The sequence below is a fragment of the Stegostoma tigrinum genome, chromosome 5 (genome assembly GCF_030684315.1).
Source record: "Stegostoma tigrinum isolate sSteTig4 chromosome 5, sSteTig4.hap1, whole genome shotgun sequence".
NCBI classification, from domain to species: Eukaryota; Metazoa; Chordata; class Chondrichthyes; order Orectolobiformes; family Stegostomatidae; genus Stegostoma; species Stegostoma tigrinum.
This window is the reverse complement of record NC_081358.1, coordinates 113,261,158-113,285,215: the sequence shown is the minus strand read 5'-3', so window position 1 is coordinate 113,285,215 and position 24,058 is coordinate 113,261,158. Positions and strand designations below refer to the sequence as shown.

Here is a 24,058-nt window from a genome sequence, read left to right as displayed (position 1 = left end):
GAATGTCATAGTCCTCTAGCCATCAAACCATTAGCCATAAAATTATAGGAGGAAAATTAAGCTCTCAGCTGAGAAATCCACCTCATATATATAATAAGTTGATTAAATAAAAGTGATTTGCTTTTTTTGTGGATTTAAGATCAACCCACATTCTATTGAAGCTGAAAACACCTTGAAACATACATCAAGGTTAAATTTCAAATCTTAATTTCGGGACAGGAGGACATGAGACAATCTCAGATTCCAAAAGTACTGAGTGCCCAGTTTACTCATTAAAGTATTACTTATACTCTCTGCTTGGTTGGAATCTTGACCAGGAGATGTGTAAACTGTGGGCTTGCATATCAATGGCAGTTTTAAAGACTAGCTGCTTTCCTCCCAAGGTTAGACGCATACCAAGTGAAACAGTGCAAGTTTATCAGAAATAAATTATTCTGGCACTAGACGAAATGGTTGACAAAGGAAAGGAAAAACTAACTTCTTGCTTCTCCATACACATGCCTCCTCCCACCCTGGTTTCATTTAACCCTATTAACATATCCAGCATTTCTTATTCCCTCAGCAACTAAACTATTTACCGCGTCTACTCCATATGATACTGGGTGTCAGTTGATTTCTTCAACATAGATGAGGAAAATTGTTTTGTTATTGATGAACTGGTTCTAGTAAGGAAACACCCACTTAGATGCTATAAATAACACAAATAGAGATCAGAACTTCATTAGAAACTGTTGCATCTCCAAGTTGGATACATGAATGGCCTTTTAACTCTGCTGTGAGTCATTGCAATATTACAGGAGTTAGCTGAATGCAAATTTGATTTTTGTTGCTGGTGATACTTTTCACACAAACACATTAGTGCATGGCCTATCTCGTAACTACCAAATGAATCTTCAAATGAATGTGATGCACTTATCAGGAAACTCAGATCTATTAATGTAGTTGCCACATACAACTAGCTACAACGTACAATTATTAGCACACTGAATGCTTAGTGACTGACATATGGGGAATGGTCTTACCTTAACTCAGTATGCTGAACACCACTTGATGTGGTGAGGGTGTGGATCTCAAACCCTAAGGTCACTGTTTGCTCCTAAGGGCTTTGTTCAAAAAGACTGCAGTGATCCAAGAAGGCAGCTCACCACCACCTTCTCAAGGACAGAGTTCCCATCTGGAAGTCAATGCTGCACATGGACCTTGGAGTTTGGCACACTGACAGAAAAATTAGATGGAGTATTGCTGAAGGACTTCTGGTGGCTGGCAGTAAATGCTGGCCTAACCTGTGATGCCAACTTTGCAAGAATGAATAATACAAAGAGGGTATGACTCCAACCATGAGCAAGTTCTCCCCATAATTTCCACTGAACCCAATTTTGCAAAGGAACCTTGGTGTCACATGCACGTCAAATGCTACCTCAATGTCAAGGGAAGTCACTCTCACCTCGCCTCTACAATTTAACTTCAGGCCATGTTTTGACCAAGGTTGAAATGAGGTCAGGAACTGAGTGTCCCTCGGAGAACCTGATTTGAGTGTCAGTAAGCGGTTATTGCTGTTTAAGTGCCATTTGATAGCGCTACCAATGTTACCTTCCATTGCATTGCTGATGATCAAGTGCAGACTAATAGAGTTTTAATTGGCCACATTGAATTTCTGTCAGAACATAACTGAGCAATTTTCCATATTACCTGCTAAATAGATGCTAAGGCTGTAGCTGCACTTGAAAAACTTGGCTAGGGGTGGCAGCAGGTTATGGAGCACAAGCTGAAATGTTGTCAGGGCCCATAGCCTTTGCAGGATCCAGTGCCTTCAGCTATTTCTTAATAGCCTGTGGAATGAATTGGCTGAAGACTGGCATCTGTGACGCTGGCTCTCGCACAAAAAAGCTGACATCAAACATTCACTCAACAGTTCTGGCTGAAGATAGTCACAAATGCCCTTGTCTTTTGCATTGATGAGCTCGGCTCCCCCATCGAGCCTCCACCATCTCCTGCTATGCTCCTACGGGGCAGCACGGTGGCTCAGTGGTTAGCACTGCTGCCTCACAGCACCAGGGGCCCGGGTTCAATTCCACCCTCGGCCACCTTTCTGTGTGGAGTTTGCACATTCTCCTCTTGTCTGCGTGGGTTTCCTCCGGGTGCTCCGGTTTCCTCCCATAGTCCAAAGATGTGCAGGCTAGGTGGATTGGCCATGCTAAATTTCCTATAGTGACCAGGGATGTGTAGATTAGGTGGGTTACAGGGGAATGGATCCGGGTGGGATGCTCTGAGGTTCAGAGTGGACTTGTTGAACTGAATGGCCTGTTTCCACACTGTAGGGATTCTATGATTCTACACACCCCAAAAACAGAATTAGTAGGAAGCAAATTAATTTTTTTTCTGAGGTAGTTAAATCTGGGAATGGGTTTCTTGCTTTCCCTCATTAAGAAAGGAATGAACTGTGACCTGAAAAAAATCAAAAGAATGCAAAAAGGTTTTCAGAGAAATTCCCACAATTCCCTTGACTATAAGTTCATGGGGCAGGGAACCCAGTGAGATTTATGTCTAAAAACTGAAAGAATTGCAGATGCCGTAAATCAGAAACAAAAACAGAAATTGCTGGAAAAGCTCAGCAGGTCTGGCAGCATCTGTGAAGATAAATCAAAATTAATGTTTCGGGTCTGGTGACCCTTCCTCAGAAAGGTCTGAGATTTATGTCTAATCTATCTAGATCTGCAACACAATGTCTGCGCTTAAAATTTGATGAAATGTTTTGGTTGTGTCATGACTTTCTCCCTAAGGAATGTGTTACTGGACACCAGTCTTTCTGTATGTGACCTGGATTTAATGTTCTAGAAACTATTATACAGAGAATTTCTCGTCAGCTCTCTTTCAATACAGCAAAGATCTAAGATAAGCTAATTTGCAAACTAAAATCAATCAGACCAGTAATGAGCTCTAACATTGCGACCTTATTGTGTTGTGCACTGTGCGTTTTCAGAGAGAAATGGGCAGAACAGACGCTACAATGGCCACATTTGTTTCAAACAAACACTCAAGTCAACAGCTTTCTGATTTGTACAGTGGAACCAATGGGAGGGCAGTGACCAGAGGCTGAATGAAACCAGGTTCTGTCAGTAAGTCCAACATATTTTTTCAGAAACACGAACGACCTGCAGCAGCATCATCCCAAACTGCTTCACACCACACAAGAGCCAGAGCTAAGTGTGGAAAAGCACAGCAATCAATGAGCTGCGGATCTGGCTATCAGAACAGGCAGGAGGGACAAGGAGAGAATTCCTGAACAGGATAGACAGACAATGGCAACATTTGTCAGTATACCTACTCCAAGCTGTGTAAGAGAGGGAGCTTTTGGAACGTGTATATTTGAGCAGGTTCATCTTTGCTAGTTAAAGCATGTTGTGTCTTCTCTCAGTCCTAAGGACAAAGAAGTATTATCGCTGCATTTTTTTAAAATAATAACTAGAGGGCAACCAAAACTTGATTTCCCCACAGGTCAGACCTTCTATTTGTCTGCTCTGAAACAGGGCAGAAAAATCTACTTCTTACTTACTGCATGGGTGTCCTTGGATTTTCACTTCATCAATGGCGATGTACCCAGGCTGGCCTGATGTCACTGCTTCAAATATAACCTTTAATTTAAAAAAAACACATTTTCAATAAATCTGTATGGGTTGTGCAGCCATAAACTTCTAAGTGTACTATCAGACATACATAAAGCTGCAAAGCCAAGCGGAATGATAAAAACCAAACACTCGATTTATAAAGTCCCCATCATTGTTCATTGGGTGTGCCTTGCATACCTTCTGCTTTTTATGGTGAGATAATCTGACCAAGTCAAATCTAGAGGTCTTCCCACCCTTCCATGCACGCATTAAGCCTCCTGAAAAGAAGCTACAAACTAATGATCTTCAAGTCCTGTTGTTCTTTGGGGCCGACACCACAGGCAATGTACTAGTGACTTAAATAATGCATTAGCTGCATAACTTGCTGGAGGGATGCATTCTCTGGGATCAATGTTAAGTGATGTATACATTATTGAAAAAAAGATTAATCATTCAAATTAGTTAAAATGACAGGTACCTGCTCACTGCCCTGAATATGTACAAACTTAAATTACTAAATCAAAATTGAGCAATACATTTATATCATTCAGTGACACTTCTGCAACAGATTCAATCTTACCCACATTTCAGTCAGATACATTGACAACTACATGATATTGCTAAAAAAATACACAAATTGTTGAACGATTTCATTTCATACACATCAGAACACTTGCAAGAAATACCAATGTAAGGGAGAACAATATGGCTCAGTGTTACGGTAGTATTATTACAGCTGTCCTGGTGAGTACAAGACAAAGACATTGAACAAGATGCATTTCTTTTTAGCAATTCTCAGTTTCTACTTTACCAATGATAATCATGTGTTAGATTGACACAACCTGTTGAAACTACCCACATAGTGTCTTGTCAGTCCTATTCCTGACACTTCGGGCGAAAGCTTTCAACATGAGAAGTGAAGGTAAAGCCATCAGGATTCTTCTCTCTGGTCAAGGTGCAGTCATTCATGGGTGAATGGGCCATGTACAACACCACACTCTGTTGCTTACATGTCTCTGGTAAATAGACAACTATCTAAGGTTCACCCAAGAAGCAGAATATAAGTGAGTCACCTGTGCCTAGGCTTAATGCGACATAAATCTGAGTTTATGAGATGTATGGGGACTTTCGATGCAAGTGAAACTCAGAATAGGTGTAAAACTGGCTACTGATTCACTTACGCCTATTCTACACCATTGCACAAGGTCAAACTTACTTGCAATACCTTTGTACAGGATACAGAATGAGAAAAACATACTGACAGCAAATGTGACCTGACTGAAAACATTTATTTCTTAATCATGAAGTAATTTTCACCATCACTGCCTTTGCAATAACTTGAGCTATCTGACAATTGTAAAACACATTCTGCCTCAAGGGGGTGTGAAGGCACAGTGGTAATGTCACTAGACTTGCATTCCAGAACCTCAAACTCATCTTCTCAGGACAAGCCACACGGGGACATTTCAGGTTCTCAGGACAAGCCACATGGGGACATTTAAATTCAGCAACAATCTAGAGTTAAACATTGTTGGCCATATAAGTGTCATCAACAGGGCTATCAAGCAGCATCTGCTCAGCAATAACCTACTCAGTTTGGGTTCTGCCAGGATCACTCAACTCCTGACCTCATTACAGCCTTTGTTCAAACATGTACAAAAGAGCTGAATTCCAGAGGTGAGTTGTGAGTGCAGCCCTTGATATCAAGGCCACATCCGACAGAATGTGGCATCAAGGAGCCCTGGCAAAATTGGAATCAATGGGTACCGGGGGCAAACTCTCTGGTGGGTTAGTGTCACACCTGACATATTGGAGGGTGGGCCATTTCAGCTTCTAGGCAACTCAAGAGATGCAGCCAAATTTGGACAATATCCAGGCTTGGGGTGGAAAGTGACAAGTGACACTTGTGCCTAACAAATGGCAGGCAATGACCATCTCCATATGAGACAATCTAACCACCATCCCTTGATATTCAAAGGCAGCACCAGAACTGAATACCCCAGTATCAACATCCTGGGAGTTACATTTTACCAGAAACTGAACTGGGCTCAAAATAAAAATACAGTGGCTTCAAGTGCAGGTCAGAGGCTCAGAATCTTGCAGCACGTAATTCACCTCCTGACTCCCCAACGTCTATCCACCATTTACAAGGCACAAGTGAGGAGCGTGTTGGAATAGCCCCAATTTTCCTGAATGGGTGCAGCTCCATCAACACTCAAGAAGCTTGATAGTGTCTCGGACAAAGCAGCTCACTTGATTGGCACTACATCCCCAAGTATCCATTCCCCCCCACCATCAATGCTCAGTATCAGCAGTGTGTACAGTCTACAAGTGCTGCTTCAGAAGTTCACAAAATAACCTTAGATCGTGCCTTCTAAGCTCATGACCACTTCCATCTAGAAGGACAAAGGCAGCAGATGCATGGGAACACACCAACTGCAAATTCCCTTCCAAGCCACTCACCATCATGACTTGGAAATATATTGCCGTTCCTTCACTGTTACTGGGTCAAATCTTGGAATTCTCTCCCTAATGGCATTGTGGATCTGCCTACAGCACGTGGGCAGCAGCGGTTCAAAGAGGCAGCTCACTACCACCTTCTCATGGGCAATGAGAAATGGACAATAAATGCTGGCCCAACTAGCAACATCACATCCCTCAGAGAATTAAAACAAAATCATTTCAACAATTGTAAAAAGGACAATTTAGGGACGGGCAATACTTGCTGGTCTGGCTAGAAACTCCCATGTCCTATTAAAAAAATTTAAATTATCCCATTGAAGGTGACAAGCAGTTTGCAAACTATTTTATATTGAAATTACACTGAGATTACAGCACATTTTCATTACTCTGAAGAAAACTGTAGCCTGAAAATGCTAAACCCATTGCTTTCTTTTCACAGATGCTGCCTGATTTGCTGTATATTTTAAGCATTTGCTGCTTTGATTGTCAAATGTGACATATTGACAGCAGCTTATAGTAATGATGATGCTGTTTCAACATACCCTGACTTAGATGTGAGGCTGAATTAATATCCATTGGATTCTGTCGGTGTCAGCATTGCTTCGAGACTGTCTGCATTCAGAATGAGGTGTCTCCCTGTTCCTCAGGCCCATGAAGTGTGAGAGGCAGTAAGTAAGCATTTAACTTCAGTGAGTGTGAAATTGAACTGATGATGGAATAATGCATTGACTAGGTGAATGGTGAGGATTAATCCTTCCCTGCCTAGGAAGCTCACCATTTATAAAGGTGATCGCAATGTATGGGCAGTGCAGGGACGTAGGACCAGTGTAGATAGTATTTTTGGTGGTACAAACTTAATGGAACAAAGGGCCTCTTCTGCACTGTATGGTGTCATGATTCTATGAAATGAATCCACTGGCAGTGAAATTGACAGCGATTTTCAGATGCTGAGGCTTGTTCTGCAGCCAAGAGGGAGAACTGCGGAAGATTTCAACCCTGAAAATGCATAACATGACCGCGGGTGAAATACATAAAGGTTAGACCCGCTTCGAACTTTCCCTGATTGCAGCTAAGGGTTACCTTAAATACTATTGGAATCATCTGCCTCCAGACCCATACTGTCCACAATTTGTGGCTGGTCTGGTAAAACCAGATGAAGATGAATATATATCAGAGTATGAACTATAAATGTACAAGTGAGTCATTGTAAGGTGAAAGTGAAAAAGAGTCCAAAATACCATCAGGAAAATGTTGCCATTCAGTCAGTGCTTAATCTAGTCTGCACCCCCTGAGAGCCCAGCAGCTATTGATCTAATTGTATTTCAAAAGAGAATTGTGTAAAAATCTGAAGGGGAGAAAAAAAATTGCAGGGCCATGAAGACAGGCTTGGGAGTAGGATTAGCTGACTTGCTGAACTCAGAGAACTGACAGCAAGCATGGACACAAGGGCCAAAAAGGTTCCTTTCTGCTCTGCAACTATCCTGTGATCATATAGTTGATTCATTTTTCACTTAACAAGTTCACTCTTTGTGAATTACACACCAATCCAAGATACAAACTTTTATAACTTCCAAATGCCTCTTTCATGAAAACTTTCTTCCCTTTCTGGTAGGTCGCAAATTGGGGCTTCCACACTCAAATCAGTGGGAGCTGAGGTCCAGTCATTGGTCTGTTTTCTTTGGTTGCAACTCTTACTCTGTGAGATGTAAATTGACACTATGCTATTCCACATTACAAACAAACAAGTCGAAAATAAGAGAGGGCTTGGAGATCTTGGAAAGGCTGTTTAAGGAGCCAACGTTGCCATATACTGGATGGCTAATGGAAGGAGATTAGCAATTTGAACCTAGTGTTTGATAGGCCACATTCACTGAAACTGCTGCAGCTGATAAAGGACTTCGAGCAAATGAGCCAGCATCCTCCTTTCTTATCTCTATGGCTCAGCAGCAAGTAGCTGATAGCAAATGGAATTCTCGTCTGGCGATAGCAGAGTGCATAATTCCTATTTCTCCACTTTATTATCTTGGTATGGGACATAACTTCAGAGATGGGATGGCCCCTGTTTAAGAGGAAATTTTAGCTTCAGGCATTCAGCTTAATTAACTGGTGGGTTGCATTCTACAAAGCTACAATCTATATAAATCTCATTTTAAGTTCAAGGAAGTTTGAAGGAAAAGCAAGAACATTGAGTCACTGCAGCTGACTTTCTCTTGAATGACTCAATGTATGGAAATAGGACAGATGGGCCACAAGCAATTGTCATTCATCCTTGCACTGCTAAAAGGAGTAAATTGCCAATGCACCACATGTCTTCCTCTATGAAGATCCTGATCACTCAGATTGCAGAGAGTCTTTCCAGGATAGATGTCATTTTTAAATCTTTAGCTTCTCCACTATCTCATTGCATCCAAAGCCCTCGTATGCCGTCTTTCCTTCCTGGTACATATCACAGACTTGGATAGACATCAGGTACAGAACCCTAATTTACAGTCACTCATTTGCCTTCACTGGCTCCCCAAGAAATGGCTGTTTTTTTTTCATTCACAGGATGTGGAAGTCTCTGGCTAGGCCAACATTTATTGCCCATAACTAATTGCCCAGAATGAAGTCAAAAGTCAACCACATTGCTGTGGATCTGGAGTAACATGTAGGCCAGACAAGGTAAGGATAGCAGTTTCCTTCCTGAAAGGACCTTAGTGAACTAGATGAGTTTTTCCTGACAATCAACAGTGATTTCATGGTCATTGTTACACCCTCAATTCCAGAGTGTTTTGTTTTAAATTGAATTAAAATTCCACCATTTGCCACGGCAGGATTTGAACCCACATCCCCAGAACATTAGTTTCTGGATTAATAGGGCATTAATAGGCATATTGCCTCTTCCTGTGTATGATAAAGGAGTAGGCTGAGCCCTGACTGAAAACAACTTTGGCTGTAGTTGCAAAGCAGCCTGGGTAGATGAGAATGCAAGCCAATGTTCAGGGTCCTAAACTCCATCAGCATGAAGGCTACAGGATACAGTTAAAAGTCAATACCTTCATTGCCCCCTCAGGTACAGCCTAAGAAGGTAGTTAGTGTTTACTGATTTAAATCACCTCAGCTGGAGCAGTTGTTGAGATGTTATAAGAGTCCTGTCTCCTGGGTTTGGAAGGGGAAGAAATTTGAATACATGCCTTTTCCTCACCTTATCCAAAATTCACCCCACCTCTCCACCAGACATGGACATGTTAATGCATATGAGCTTGGGATAGGGTCAGCCTTGGCTATGATGGTCCCTGCAGCCAAATAGATAGAATCAATTGCCACAAAATGTGTCAATGTTACCAGGGAGCTGACTACCAAGAAAAATAAATAGTTTAGAAGAATAAAATGGGTTTAATCAGTATGCTTTCTGATTAGCTCACAACAATTTCCAATATAATGACTAGAAACCATACTGTGATTGGTAATTACTGCGGAAAATCAAAAGAATCCAATCAGAACATGTTCAAATACACAAAATTGAAATGTCAGAAAAGAGTATTGTTCAAAAGAACTGTGCAAGCTGACTGCTGATTGGTGTGGGATTCTGTCCTCAATTTTCCTACATTCTCACCCTGAAAAACTGTCTCTTGAACTTAAAGCAGAAGAATAAAATACTTAATGCTGTTCAGAACCGTGGTGCTTTTGCGGAGATATGGACACATTTCACACTTCAGTCTTAAGTAGTAAAGCTTCCCTTCATGTCATAGGCATGGACACACACACACACACACACACACACACACACACACACACACACACACACACACACACAAGATAAACATTAACTGCTGCTGGTGAAGTATCAACCTCGATGAAAAATGGTCTTCCTCAACTGGGGATTAAATAGTTATAGCTTTAATAACAACCACTGAGCATGTGCACAAGGAGTTTTGTCATCATCATGATCTGAGGTCACATGATGCTACAGACTGACTCCAGAAATTGTCCTCTCTTACCATCCCTCATGAGTACTTATGTTTACTGAAGCCTATTCATCTTCACTTCAGGTGAATAGACCTCACCCTACTACTGAAATAAGCTGGTCGTCCAGAGTGCAGAGCTATTGATATCTAAGTCATAGGCCAGTTACTTTAACTCTCTTATTGAGAATAATGTTAGCATCTATTATAAAGGATGTAATAGCAGAGCAGTTAGAAATGTATAGCAAGATCAAACAGAGTCAACATGGCTTTATGAAAGAAAAATCAGGCCTCACAAACGTACTGAAATTCTTTGAAGAGATAATAATCAGGATAGATTAACAGGAAAGTAGTGGATGTAATATTTGGATTTTTAGAAGATGTTTCTCAAGGTATCAAACATTAGGTTATCTAATTAGGTAAAAGCCCATGAGATATATTAGCATGGTTAAAGGATTGGCTAACCAATAGAAGACCGAGATATGGGAAATTGGGGAGCAGCATTGGGGGGAGACCTTTTAAGAACAGCAACCTATAACTGGTGGTGTGCAACAGGGATCAGTGAACATAGGTAAAGGAATAAGCCATTCTGCCCCTGTTACCTTTTCCATCACTCAATTAGATTATGGCTGATCTGTGAACTAACTCAAAATACTTGCCTTTAGCCCAAATTCCTTAGCATCTTTGCATCACAAAAATGTATCCATCTCAGCTTTAAATCTAACAACTCATCCAGAATTCACTGCTACTTGTGGAAAAGAGTTCCAATCACCTACCAACTTTTATATGAAGAAGTGCTTCCTAGTATCTCTCCTGAATGGCCTGGCCTTAATTCTCAGATTATGACACTAAATTCTTGAATCGCAAACTGGTAGAAGTAGTTTATCTCTACCTGCCCTTAGTCTTTTCTTGTTAAGTCTTGAAGACTTCACTCAGATCACTGCTTATCCTTCTAAAATCTACAGAAAACAGGTCTAATTTGTGTAATGTCTCCTCATAACCTTTGAAGTCCAGGTATCATTCTTACAAAGGCCAATCTATCCTTCCAAATGTGTGGTATCCAGATCTGCTCACAGTAGCCCAAGTGGGGTTGAACAAGGGTTTTGTGTAACTGCACTATCACTTCTGCACCCTCCTATTCCAAACTTCTACCAGTTTTCTGCACCTGTTCATGACATTTTAAAGATCTATGCACCTGAACCCTCAAGCCTCTTTGGACATCCATTGCATTTAACTTCATACCATTCAGTGTTGGTCCCAAGATGACAGAAAGCAATTGAATTCCTAATTGGCTATGGAAAACAGTGATCATAATTTTCAATCAGTGGCATTAAATATGAATACATGCGAAACCCAAACCTCTTTCTTACCTATCATCTAAAAGACCAGGCCAGCCAATGCATGGCCACTTGCTTGGTTTCTAGTACACTGCCCCAGTGAGTCATGACAGTCAATTGGTCAAAATCCAGGAACTGGCATCCTAACAGCACTGTGGGTGGGTGGACCATACCACATAGACCGCAGCAGTTCAAGAAGATGGCTCGCCATCACCCTCTCAAGGGAAATAAAGGATGGGGAAAGCATGTTGATTTTGCCAGCGATATATGTATCCCATAAATGCATTTTTGAAAAAAAAACAGCTTTTAGTCCTAACCATTCCTTTGCGAATGTTCCAGAAATGGGCAAATCAGAAGTCACAGGGTGTTCCATGCAAAATAATTTCGCAACAATTGATACACACACGTTATTTAACCTGTTGACAGGCACAAAAGTTGGTGAGAAATGTTAAATACCATTTACAGAGGATGAGCTAATGGGGAGGAAACTTGAAGAAGAAACAAATATATCTCCCAGTATAGATAGATGGAAGGAATGACAAGGCTGTAATATGGCTTATAAAAGATCAAAAGCAGCAGTAATTATGGAACAAAGAGAAACAGTGTATTAGGTGTGTATTTAGCTACAGTAATGTTGTTAGAGGTTGTTACTCCCTAAAAAGGTGGAAGGATGACTTCTCTGGACATCCACTTGATGTCCTCTGTATCACAGGGATTGGAATTACTACTGGTTTATTACAAAATCATTAGAGGGAATGCCACAAGGTTAACCATTGTGGGATGAGGGATGGTTCCTATGAGGAAAGATTAAGTAGACTGGTCCTATATTCCCTACATTTAAAAAAAACTGGAATTGATTGCCTTATTTACCTTAGCCTGGTGATATCTGTGGGAAGAAAGCAGAGTTGATGTTTCAAGTCCAGTGACTCTTGCTCTGCTGATGATGAAACCTTCTAATTCTGTAATATTCTTTCCCAGAGTATTGCCAATTCATGACTTTATTATGAAGTCTTTCAATGTTCTTTCTCCACCCTTCAGAGTCTTCCTGCTCTTTAAACTTTAATCAATGTCTTCTGAGATATTTTTTGTGCTTTCATATTCTATGACGTTCTGGGATTTTTTTTCTCTTGAACCTGTCTAAGGTCCTGCCTTCAGAGTCTTTCCTTTTCATCCATGTCCCTTGGGCTCTGTTTTAACTTCAAATCCTTAGAGGGTTGTTTCTTGCTTGCCATAATGCCTTATCTTGCACATTAATCCAACACTGCTACCTGTACAGTGATATTCCAATCTGGGGAATTTCTGGGATGTGGGAGACACATGTACACTGTCCCTGAGGCTGTTTACTTCTTCTGCCTAAGTAAGGCTCTTCAAATCTCTATGTATTGTAACATTCAATGTCTTTTTTTTTCACTTCTGCACATAGCAGGTTATCAAGTGTAACTCTCAAATGTAGTATCTAAGACCTCTCTAATATATTCACTCAAGACTGACATCTGCTCTCCTATAAATCTCAAAATATTGTAATTACATGCATCATTAAGATTTATGTGAATCTCATACCCCACAATGACTGCATTATAACATAAATTTCTGAAGGGACCTGATAGTGTAGACGCCAGGACAAAATTTCTCCTAGCTGGGGCATCGAATACGTAGTCTTGCAGTTTCAGAATAAAGTGTTAGCAAGTTATAATCAAGGTGTGGAGAAGTCTTTTTTCACACAGTGTGTCTGTGTGACTTTGGAATTCTGCAGCTGGAAGCACTAGATGTACTTTTTCAGTGTATTCAAGTCAGAGATTAACAGATTGCAGATAGAAATTGGATCAAATGATGTGAAGATAACAATGGAAAGCATGACATAAGTGGATCTGCTATGATTGTATTGAATGTTAGAGCACAGTTCAAGAATCCATTTGGCCTATTCTGTCTGGTGTGTTCCTAAGCTGAACAGTTGTGAATTAACGAATGTTGTAGTTGTAATACTGCCATTGGTCTGTGCGACATGAAACAGGAGTAAAGAAAAATATCCCAATTGCACTTCGGTACTGGCTGGAAGGTTTGTTGTTTGAGATGAAATGAGGCTTTTCATGGCAAGATAACAGGTCAGCATTCATTTTCACGAAATTCTAGGCAGGGATTAGCAGCCAAACTGTACACCAGAATGAGAAAGCATCTTTAAAATAGGGAGAGACAGAATTTGAAAAAAAGGTCAAAATGTATGGAAACTGCAATTCTTAACACATCAATTTGTTACAGACAGCAATCCAACATCTGAACTGTCAAAAAAATGTTTCATTTAGTTTTGTCCCATTACCTGAACCATTTAATTTGTTTACAGCCTCATGATGCACAACCCCCATGTGGCACCAAAAGCAACTTCCATCAACACAGCATGCTATTGCAGCAACCCGTAGCAGAGGCACAATCAGATAAAAACAAACACAAGCCAAGAAAGGAGAGATTAGGAGAGCCATAGAGGCTATACTGTGTGACTTTGTGGGAGGTGAGTTAGGGCTCTAAAGGGGAAAAGGTGAGATTCAGGCAGAGCACAATGTTGAGGTCCAAAGGTGGACGATGTGAGCTGGAGAAACACAGGAATTCAGAATCAGAACATAAAGAACTCATAGGATCAGGTGGAGGTTGAACATTGAAGGGGGTGCAGGCCTCACAAATCTTCACAAAGCCCACACCTAACAAACACAGTTGAGGTTATGTTTGAAGGTACTAACTGTATTTTTTCTTCCTCTCTGCAAACAGGTAGATGGTTCTGTCAGAGATAGTAGGAACTGCCGATGCTGGAGAATCTGAGATAACACGGTGTAGGCTGGATGAACACAGCAGGCCAAGCAGCATCAGAGGAGCAGAATTTCCTGCTCCTCTGATGCTGCTTGGCCTGCTGTGTTCATCCAGCTTCACAACGTGTCATCTCAGATGGTTTTGTCAGTCATTTTCCTCTACTTTTCTTTCTCAGTTAGTCACAAAGATTATTCATGTGACTTGAGACTTTTCCCCTTTTTTTAGTTGATTAATCATTCCATTACAGAAAGAAAATAAGATTGCAACATGACCAAGAGCAGAGAGACTACTATTGAAAGCAGTCTTTGTTTTGGAGGCAGTTTCACAATCCAACTTGTGTCCTGTGTGCTCCCACAGACAACAAGATAAATGACTAGATGGCCTGTTTTTGATGATTTAAGTGCAGGAAAGCATAATAGTGAACACATAGAGAGAGAGGACTTTCCAATGTTGTGCCTTGAATCTTACATTCATTCAAGTAGACGTCCTTTAACGTCTCATCCCAAAGGCTAATCCTTTGGCAGTGTAACAAAGGCCCAGTAATTAACTGACCTAGCAGCTTAAGTTATTTCCTGAATTAGAGCTTGAATCATGGCTGAGCGAATTGTGAGAGTACTGACTTCAAACTGAACTGACAATTTTAAGACTCATTCATCACCTCTTGGTATTCAATGGCAATACCATCACTGATTCCTCCTCTATCAACACATTGGGGTTACTAGTCACCACAAACATCATTAGAGAAGACCTGTAAATCCTATAGATATAAAAGCAGGTTGAATACTGTGAATTTTCACTATGAGTAACTCATTTCCTGTCTCCCCAAAGCCTACGCACCAGCCACAAGACACAGGTCAGGAGTATGACCGGATTTTCTTCTCTTGCCTTCATTTCTGCTGCTCCAATGTCTCAAGTCAGTCCCGTTTGATTAGCACTCCGTCCACCACTTTCAATATTCTCTCCCACAACCAATACACAGTGGCAGTAGTGAGTGGCATCTAAAATGGGCTAAAGCAACTCACTGGGGCTCCTTTGACAACATGTTCCAAGCCCTCAACTCCACCAGCTAGAAGGACAAAGGCAGCAGATGCAGAGAAGCACCACCACCAGTGGGTTACATCTCCAGGTGTGCTATCCACCCTGTTTGGAAGTACATTGCCATTCCTTCATTGCTGTTGATTCAAAATTCTGGAACTCCTTTCCTAACAACTTTGTGGAAGCGCCTACAACAAATGGATTGCAGTGGTTCGAGAAGGTGGCTCACCACCTTGCCATTGATGCTCACATCCCATGAAAGAATAAGAAAAAGGATTGTACAGAGTTTCCAAAGCACAAATCGAAATACAGAAAAAAAGTCAACACATCCCAAATGACTTTCCAATTATTTCAGAAAATATAGAATTTCTTTCTTGTTTAATACTTCTATTGTTGCTCTTCTCAGATGCTCACTCCTATACAAGTACATTCAGTATGTAATCTAAGTGTTTATTTATTATGCATGAGCTTAAAGATATCATAACTGATCTGCTTGTGCTCTGATCCAGTCTCAACATATAACCTGTTTCTAAGAGACATTGTCGACAGTCTCATGATGATATAAAATATGAACTACTGGTCTTTAAATTCCATTGTCTGATATGATAACTTGGACCATCACAGACTAAAATACTTTCACAAATGAACCAAAAACACTGATAAAGTAACTAGTGATATCACCTGATTGACACTTGTGACCAAATTTCCTGTAACCAGTCTGGATTTGACGAATGGCAGCCTGAACTGAAATTAGCTTATTTTTGTTGCCCAAGGAGTATGAAACCATTCCGCAGGCTCCCAGGGTGACATGTAAAGAACCTTATCTCCGAATACATTTACACCTTTATGAGTATCGCCACATGCCAGAAATGAAACATTGCCATAAGAACATAAGACATAGGAGTGGAAGTAAGGCCATTCAGCCCATCGAGTCCACTCCGCCATTTAAATCATGGCTGATGGGCATTTCAACTCCACTTCCCTGCACTCTCCCTGTAGCCCTTGATTCCTTGCGAGATGAAGAATTTTTCGATCTCTGCCTTGAAGGCATCTAACGTCCTGGCCTCCTCTACACTCCGTGGCAATGAATTCCACAAGCCCACCACTCTCTGGCCGAAGAAATGTCTCCTCGTTTCCGTTTTAAATTTACCCCCTCTAATTTTAAGGCTGTGCCCACGGGCCCTAGTCTCCCCTCCTAACGGAAACAACTTCCCAGCATCCACCCTTTCTAAACCATACATTATCTTGTAAGTTTCTATTAGATCTCCCCTCAACCTTCTAAACTTCTATTGCCGACAATAATCAAGCCTGGACACAATGAGCTCAACAGGCAGATATGCAAGAACTAATTATTTTAAGAGTCTCTTTCCTCACAAAGTTGCAAGATGGATTTTAGACTGCAAAACAGAAAGGGGCTGGTAAAGGCTCTCTTTCTGTCTGGCTCCAATGGAAGCAACAGTGAAAAAAATAGTCAGAGAATTGAGAACTTTAAAAATAAATGCAACATGCAATGCTGCTGACAGTTCAAGAAGGAAACTAACTAAATGTGGTCTCAGGTTAAAATCATGTGCAGCAAGTATACTGAAAGAACTCTACACCATATATTTTGATGTGTGTATATGTGTTCACATAACTGTGCAGGGGAATAAGCTTGACTTTTTGTCTTTAATACTTTTTGCATGGTTAGCAGGTAATAAAATTGCTCTTCCTTTTTCTCGAGGAAACCTTGTAATTGGTTCCTGGTCACTTATGTTCCATTTGGAGAAAGGCAGAGCTGCATGCTAAAATAACTTAAACCTTCATTGAGGCCAATTCGGTTCGAAAGAGGAGGGTCAAGGCCCCCCTTCACAGAGAGATGAACCCCTCATTTCCATTACATTGTCCAGAAGGTCTTCAGCCTAAACTAGTCTGAGGGCTAATCTTATAGAAGTTTATAAAATCATGTGGGAACCGATAGGGTGAACAGTCAAGGTCTTTTCCCCATAGTAGGGGAGTCCAAAAAAAGATGGCATAGGTTTAAGGGGATAAGAGAAAGATTTAAAAGGGACCTAAAGGGCAACATTTTCACGCAGAGGGTTAAGCATGAATGGAATAAGCTGCCAGAGGAAATGGTGGAGGCTGGTACAATTGCAATGTTTAAAAGGCATTTGGATGGGTACATGAATCAGCATGGGCGAGATGGACAGTAGGGTCGGTTTCCATGCTGTGCATCTCTACGACTCCAGTGGTCAAACACGATGCCTTGTTCAGATCGGCTTACAGTATTTTGTTTCGTAGTTCATTATAACAGTGTTTCATATCAACCAAGTTTATGAAATGGGCCGACCTGAAACACTGATGACACTTGGGTACAGGTTTTTCATCCTGTTTTAGATACTTTGAGAAATTGCTGTTTGTCATCAGGAAATTAGTCCGTGGTGGCTGGCAGCTACTAATCCTGCTCAATTTGTAAAGATGCCTGAAATATTGCTCAGAAAGATACAGCTCGTTTTGAAATACTGCAAATCCAAGCTCTAAAATTTTCAAGGATCAATTGTTTAGTAGGTGAAGAATGAATGAATATTTTTGCATTTCCCACAGGAAGTTGCTGGAGATGGGGGGGAGGGGCAGAATTACACTAAAAAATCATTCAGTTTGAGAGACTTGCTGGGACCGCTTGTTTAAAAGTGAGATTATTGAAAAAAGCAGTGAAACAAACCATGGGCATAAATCATTCTTTTGTTATTTTAAGTCTTCTTAGAAAATGTTTGACAACCTTATCAGTCAGGAGGCGCCTGAGCAAAACTGTACTCTCACCAAGTTATTCATGAAAAGCGGCTTGTGTGTGTTTTCTTTTAGCCTGTAAAATATCAGGCAACCAGCAAATTCCGCCCAACCAGAAGACAAGGCAGTACCTAGATAGCACATTCTCCTCATTCTCTCTGCTTCAGTAAAACAAGTCAAATCAGCTGTTCACCTTGCCGTATTTCCGAATGCGGTGGTGCCATTGTCACTGGCTGATGAAGCATCAATTACTGGCACAAACCACTCTCAACTTCAGAGGAACTTGTTTCTGTCAAAGGCAGTTAATACCAAACAGCACAACGTTCTAATTATGCACCATCACTCACATCCGTAACCCTGCTAATCATATATTTGTAGCTTTGCTAAACCCATAAAAAGTTGACACGGTGCAGGATGTTAACTGAACAGTGAGGGGAAGAAAATATCAGTTTTAAGAAATAGCACCAACAGCCTGGAACTAAAAAGCAAGGTTTAACATCCAGACAATTGACCTCAAGCTCATGTTGAAATATACAAGGTTCTGGCAAGTTAATAGCTTTTCACAGCCTGATTTTTCACCTTTGATCTGCTATTACTCAATTTCCCCGGGGACATGTCTTTATTTGCCATTAATACCCCTGCAGAAGTGAAGAATATATTGCAACTCGCTGGCTAAAGATTTATCCAATGAAAAGTAGTTTGAGCAATTTGTTCTGATTTTTGGCGGTCAGGCGACCACGTTAGTGCAAGGAACAATGTCACAAATGAGCTTTGCTCAGTCTCACAAGACAAAATAGAAATAATGTTCTGCTGCCTATTATTCCATTATGAGCCCAGCCATACCCGTTGTCTCAGTCTTTGCTGCAGGACCCCTGGCTGTTTCTAATTTGCATTAACCACTGGAGGTCATCAGATCAAATCCTTCCATGGGCAAGTGAGAAAATTGAATTCAATTATTCTGGTGAGTTGCAGAATTGCAAAACAAGGCAGAAAATTCTGTAATGTCCTTTGTAGAAGGATAGCTGCTGGCTGCTGAAAATTGGGATCCCCTTTCAATCCTGTGCAGCACCAGACCTGATTTAACTGTGTTACAATAGTAACAAGATTCCTGCAAACATACATAAAAGATTTATCCGGCGCCATACTACATTGTTATGAATGCAGTGTTTCAGAAGCATTTGGGAAGTTATTGTTCTTAAAAAGGAATGAAAGCCTACATCAGTGGTCATCCTGATACCATGAGGAGCTGCCTATGGTCATTGACCAAGAGGGTTTACACAGCTGATTGAAATAGCAGATAGCCCGCTCCCTAGATGGAAAATACCAGCAAGGTTAGGTCAATAGAGAAAGAAAGCTAGATGTTGGAAGCTGGATCTTCCCCAACAACAAAGACAGTTAGCACCAAAGGTTACTGCCAAAGAACTGCACAATACTGGAGGCAAACACTCCACCACTCTTTGACATTTGACCTAAACAATTACTGTGGAACGGAAATCAATTTGGTGAAATAAATAAGAGTATCAGTCGCAAATGGTGCTGTGTATATTGTATGACATGGTGATAATGTGCCAGCTTGAGACACTGACACAACACATTGGTGGTTTAGGAGTTAGAAAGAATATTCAGGATGTAGCTGGTAAATTATTTCCAAACAAACCATGAGAGTAGGACAAGGGGATACAGGTTCAAATTATTAAAAGATAAGTTTAGAGCTAATGGCAGGAAGTTCTCACCTACAAAGGTGACTGGCATCTAGAGTAGACTATGGAAATATTCCGGAAGCAATTAGATGGCATGATGGAATTACAGTAATGTCTTTCTGGATGGATTCCCTAGGAGGGACTAAATTGTCTCCTCAACTGTACCTGCCATATAAACTTCTGATAAGTACCTTTTGTGGCGATAATAGAGTCAGAAATGGTCTTCGATAAATAGTCACTAAGTAATCGTGCCCTACCTAATGGCTGGTGCAGAACAACTGCTGTCTGATTAGAGATAATGGGAACTGCAGATGCTGGAGATTCCAAGATAATAAAATGTGAGGCTGGATGAACACAGCAGGCCAAGCAGCATCTCAGGAGCACAAAAGCTGACATTTCGGGCCTAGACCCTTCATCAGAGAGGGGGATGGGGGGAGGGAACTGGAATAAAAAGGGAGAGAGGGGGAGGCGGACCGAAGATGGAGAGTAAAGAAGATAGGTGGAGAGAGTGTAGGTGGGGAGGTAGGGAGGGGATAGGTCAGTCCAGGGAAGACGGACAGGTCAAGGAGGTGGGCTGAGGTTAGTAGGTAGCTGGGGGTGCGGCTTGGGGTGGGAGGAAGGGATGGGTGAGAGGAAGAACCGGTTAGGGAGGCAGAGACAGGTTGGCCTGGTTTTGGGATGCAGTGGGTGGGGGGGAAGAGTTGGGCTGGTTGTGTGGTGCAGTGGGGGGAGGGGATGAACTGGGCTGGTTTAGGGACGCAGTAGGGGAAGGGGAGATTTTGAAACTGGTGAAGTCCACATTGATACCATATGGCTGCAGGGTTCCCAGGCGGAATATGAGTTGCTGTTCCTGCAACCTTCGGGTGGCATCATTGTGGCAGTGCAGGAGGCCCATGATGGACATGTCATAAAGAGAATGGGAGGGGGAGTGGAAATGGCTTGCGACTGGGAGGTGCAGTTGTTTGTTGCGAACTGAACGGAGGTGTTCTGCAAAGCCGTCCCAACTTTCCCCCCACGGTGATCGAGAACGCCCTTGACCGCGTCTCCCGCATTTCCCGCGACACATCCCTCACACCCCGCCCCCGCCACAACCGCCCCAAGAGGATCCCCCTCGTTCTCACACACCACCCTACCAACCTCCGGATACAACGCATTATCCTCCGACACTTCCGCCATTTACAATCCGACCCCACCACCCAAGACATTTTTCCATCCCCTCCCCTGTCTGCTTTCCGGAGAGACCACTCTCTCCGTGACTCCCTTGTTCGCTCCACACTGCCCTCCAACCCCACCACACCCGGCACCTTCCCCTGCAACCGCAGGAAATGCTACACTTGTCCCCACACCTCCTCCCTCACCCCCATCCCAGGCCCCAAGATGACATTCCACATTAAGCAGAGGTTCACCTGCACATCTGCCAATGTGGTATACTGCATCCACTGTACCCGGTGCGGCTTCCTCTACATTGGGGAAACCAAGCGGAGGCTTGGGGACCGCTTTGCAGAACACCTCCGCTCAGTTCGCAACAAACAACTGCACCTCCCAGTCGCAAACCATTTCCACTCCCCCTCCCATTCTCTTGATGACATGTCCATCATGGGCCTCCTGCACTGCCACAATGATGCCACCCGAAGGTTGCAGGAACAGCAACTCATATTCCGCCTGGGAACCCTGCAGCCATATGGTATCAATGTGGACTTCACCAGTTTCAAAATCTCCCCTTCCCCTACTGCATCCCTAAACCAGCCCAGTTCATCCCCTCCCCCCACTGCACCACACAACCAGCCCAGCTCTTCCCCCCCACCCACTGCATCCCAAAACCAGTCCAACCTGTCTCTGCCTCCCTAACCGGTTCTTCCTCTCACCCATCCCTTCCTCCCACCCCAAGCCGCACCCCCAGCTACCTACTAACCTCATCCCACATCCTTGACCTGTCCGTCTTCCCTGGACTGACCTATCCCCTCCCTACCTCCCCACCTACACTCTCTCCACCTATCTTCTTTACTCTCCATCTTCGGTCCGCCTCCCCCTCTCTCCCTATTTATTCCAGTTCCCTCCCCCCATCCCCCTCTCTGATGAAGGGTCTAGGCCCGAAACGTCAGCTTTTGTGCTCCTGAGATGCTGCTTGGCCTGCTGTGTTCATCCAGCCTCACATTTTATTATCTTGCTGTCTGATTAATTGCCCACACCTCAGTCGCTTTTCATGCACAACATCCTTGAGAAAAGCAGATGGAAATGACAACCCTTGATAAGTAAGCCTGACACCCGTGAGCAGAATTTTGCTGGAGCGGTGTTTTACAGAACTGTGGAGATCTACAGCACAGAAAAACACAGTACAGGATGGGCTGAAGGACTAAATGCTAATGATGATATTCGACAGCTGCATGACCCTGAACGAGTCCTGTGAACATAGCTGTCTGGGCTGTAGACAGGCCCAGCAGCTTGTTTTTTCTGTAACCGTGCTTATTGTACTAGATTGTAATTTTCTTCTGCTTTGTCTGCTTTCTTTGTGCTGACTGTTTGTTGCACTGTGAAAGAGCGAGAGAGTTTCATTCCAAGTCACTGGACTTTGATGCAGCTCGGAATCGTGAAAGTTGCCAGGAACTAAGCTATGCCTTCAGACCAGCCATTGATTGAGTAGTCTCTGACAGACAGAGGACTGCGAGGCTTGTTGCTTCTTCTCTTTTTTTTGCCATTTATTATGACCTCTGTAATCATCATTATTACTTAATAAATATTCATATTTAAGCAAACTGCTGTTGGACAAGCTTTTTCTTAACTACATTTAACCGAATCTGGAAAGAACTGCTCGGATACATTCTGTGATCCAAGGCAAAGACCCTTCAGCACATAGTGTCTGCTTGGTCAAAAACAAGCACCTAAATATTCCAGCTTGGCCCATAGGCTTGTAAGCCTTGGCATCGCAAGCACACATCTCAATATTTCTGAAATGTTATGATGGTTTCTGCCAATACCACCCTGACAGGCAGTGAGTTCAGATTCCCATCACCCATCTGGGCACACATGGTTTCTCTCACATCACCTCTAAACTTAAATTTCAGTGTGAGGGGAATTGCTCAACAGCAACAGAAGTACCAGCGAGAGACACACACTGCCTCTTCCTGGGAAGGGTTACATGTCGATCAGGAATTGATGGGAACCTTTGCCTGGATTCAACATCCTGGGTAATGAAAACCCCACCCAGCGAGTGCTGCTAGCCAAATTCAGGATGCCGTGGCTGTGAGTCGAAGCACAGTATGCAAGCTAAGTGAAGTGTTTGCATGTTACTGGTTTCAAGGCCAAAAGACAATGTGATCAGAAGCAACGGCAAGAGGTTGGCTTCTCGCAAACACACCCTCTAACCATGGTCCAATCCATCAATAGGCACTTCTTTGTGTTTGCTTAAGGGTCCCATGTGATGAGCTGCACACAGGTCAGCATGTATTAACAAAATCATATGGCAACAGGCCAGTGTGCAGCCAGAAAAATCCCAATGGTGGGAAACGGTCAATCATCATTAAGTGGTGCATTCCTCATGGCAAGTCTTGGACTAATCACAGTCTGCTCACCAACCAGTCAGCACTGTCATCTCATCTGCAATAAATGTGGTTTTTCTGTTACATTGCTATTAATTGGAAATTTTCCTAGTGAATGCAAGATGGAAATTTTCAACGAAATGGATGTTTCCTCAGCAATACTCAAGTTCTGTACCATCAAACAAACATTTTTCCATCAATGCATTCAAGGTGAAGCTAATTAAGCACATGATGGTGAAGGGATTAAAGGGATGTGCTGGTACGGTTAGATGGAGATATATGGCAAGACAGAAGACGAATCGCCTGGCACCGAGCTAGGCATTGGAGAAGATACTGGCAGAAACAGCCCTGACCTTGCACAGTCCTCCTCACTACCATCTGGGGGTTAGTGACAAAATTTGGAGAGCTGTCTCGCAGGCTAGTCAAGCAACAACCGGACATAGTCATACTCACAGAAACATACCTTATAGATAATGTCCCAGACACCACCATCTCCATCCCTGGAAATGTCCTGTCCCACTGGCAGGACTACCCATTAGAGGCGGTGGCACAGTGGTATACAGTCAGGAGGGCGTTGCTCTGGGAGTCCTCAACATTGACTCAAGACCCATTGCGAATCATGGCTTTGGGTTAAACATGGGCAAGGATGCCTCCTGCTGATTACCACATACTGCCCTCTGTGTTGAACAACACTTGGAGGAAGCACCAAGGATGGCAAGGGCACAAAATGTACTCTGGGTGGGGGATTTCAATGCCCACCAGCAAGTGTGGCTCAGCAGCAGTATTACTGATCAAGCTGGTCGGGTCCAAAAGGACATAGCTGCTAGACTGGGTCTGAAGCAGGAGGTGAGGAAACCAACAAGAGGGAAAACATACTTG

The 24,058-nt window shown here is 42.5% G+C and overlaps 1 protein-coding gene across 3 annotated transcripts in view; it reads right to left on the bottom strand.

Annotated features, from left to right (window-relative positions):
* LOC125451651 (receptor-type tyrosine-protein phosphatase mu-like) overlaps positions 1-24,058 on the bottom strand; it is an 820,886-nt gene that overhangs the window by 532,274 nt on the left and 264,554 nt on the right. For all 3 annotated transcript variants that reach the window (XM_059646218.1, XM_059646219.1, XM_059646220.1), the window contains exon 4: positions 3,554-3,632. In XM_059646218.1, the coding sequence (XP_059502201.1) occupies positions 3,554-3,632 (79 nt within the window). The remainder of the gene's footprint in view (positions 1-3,553; positions 3,633-24,058) is intronic.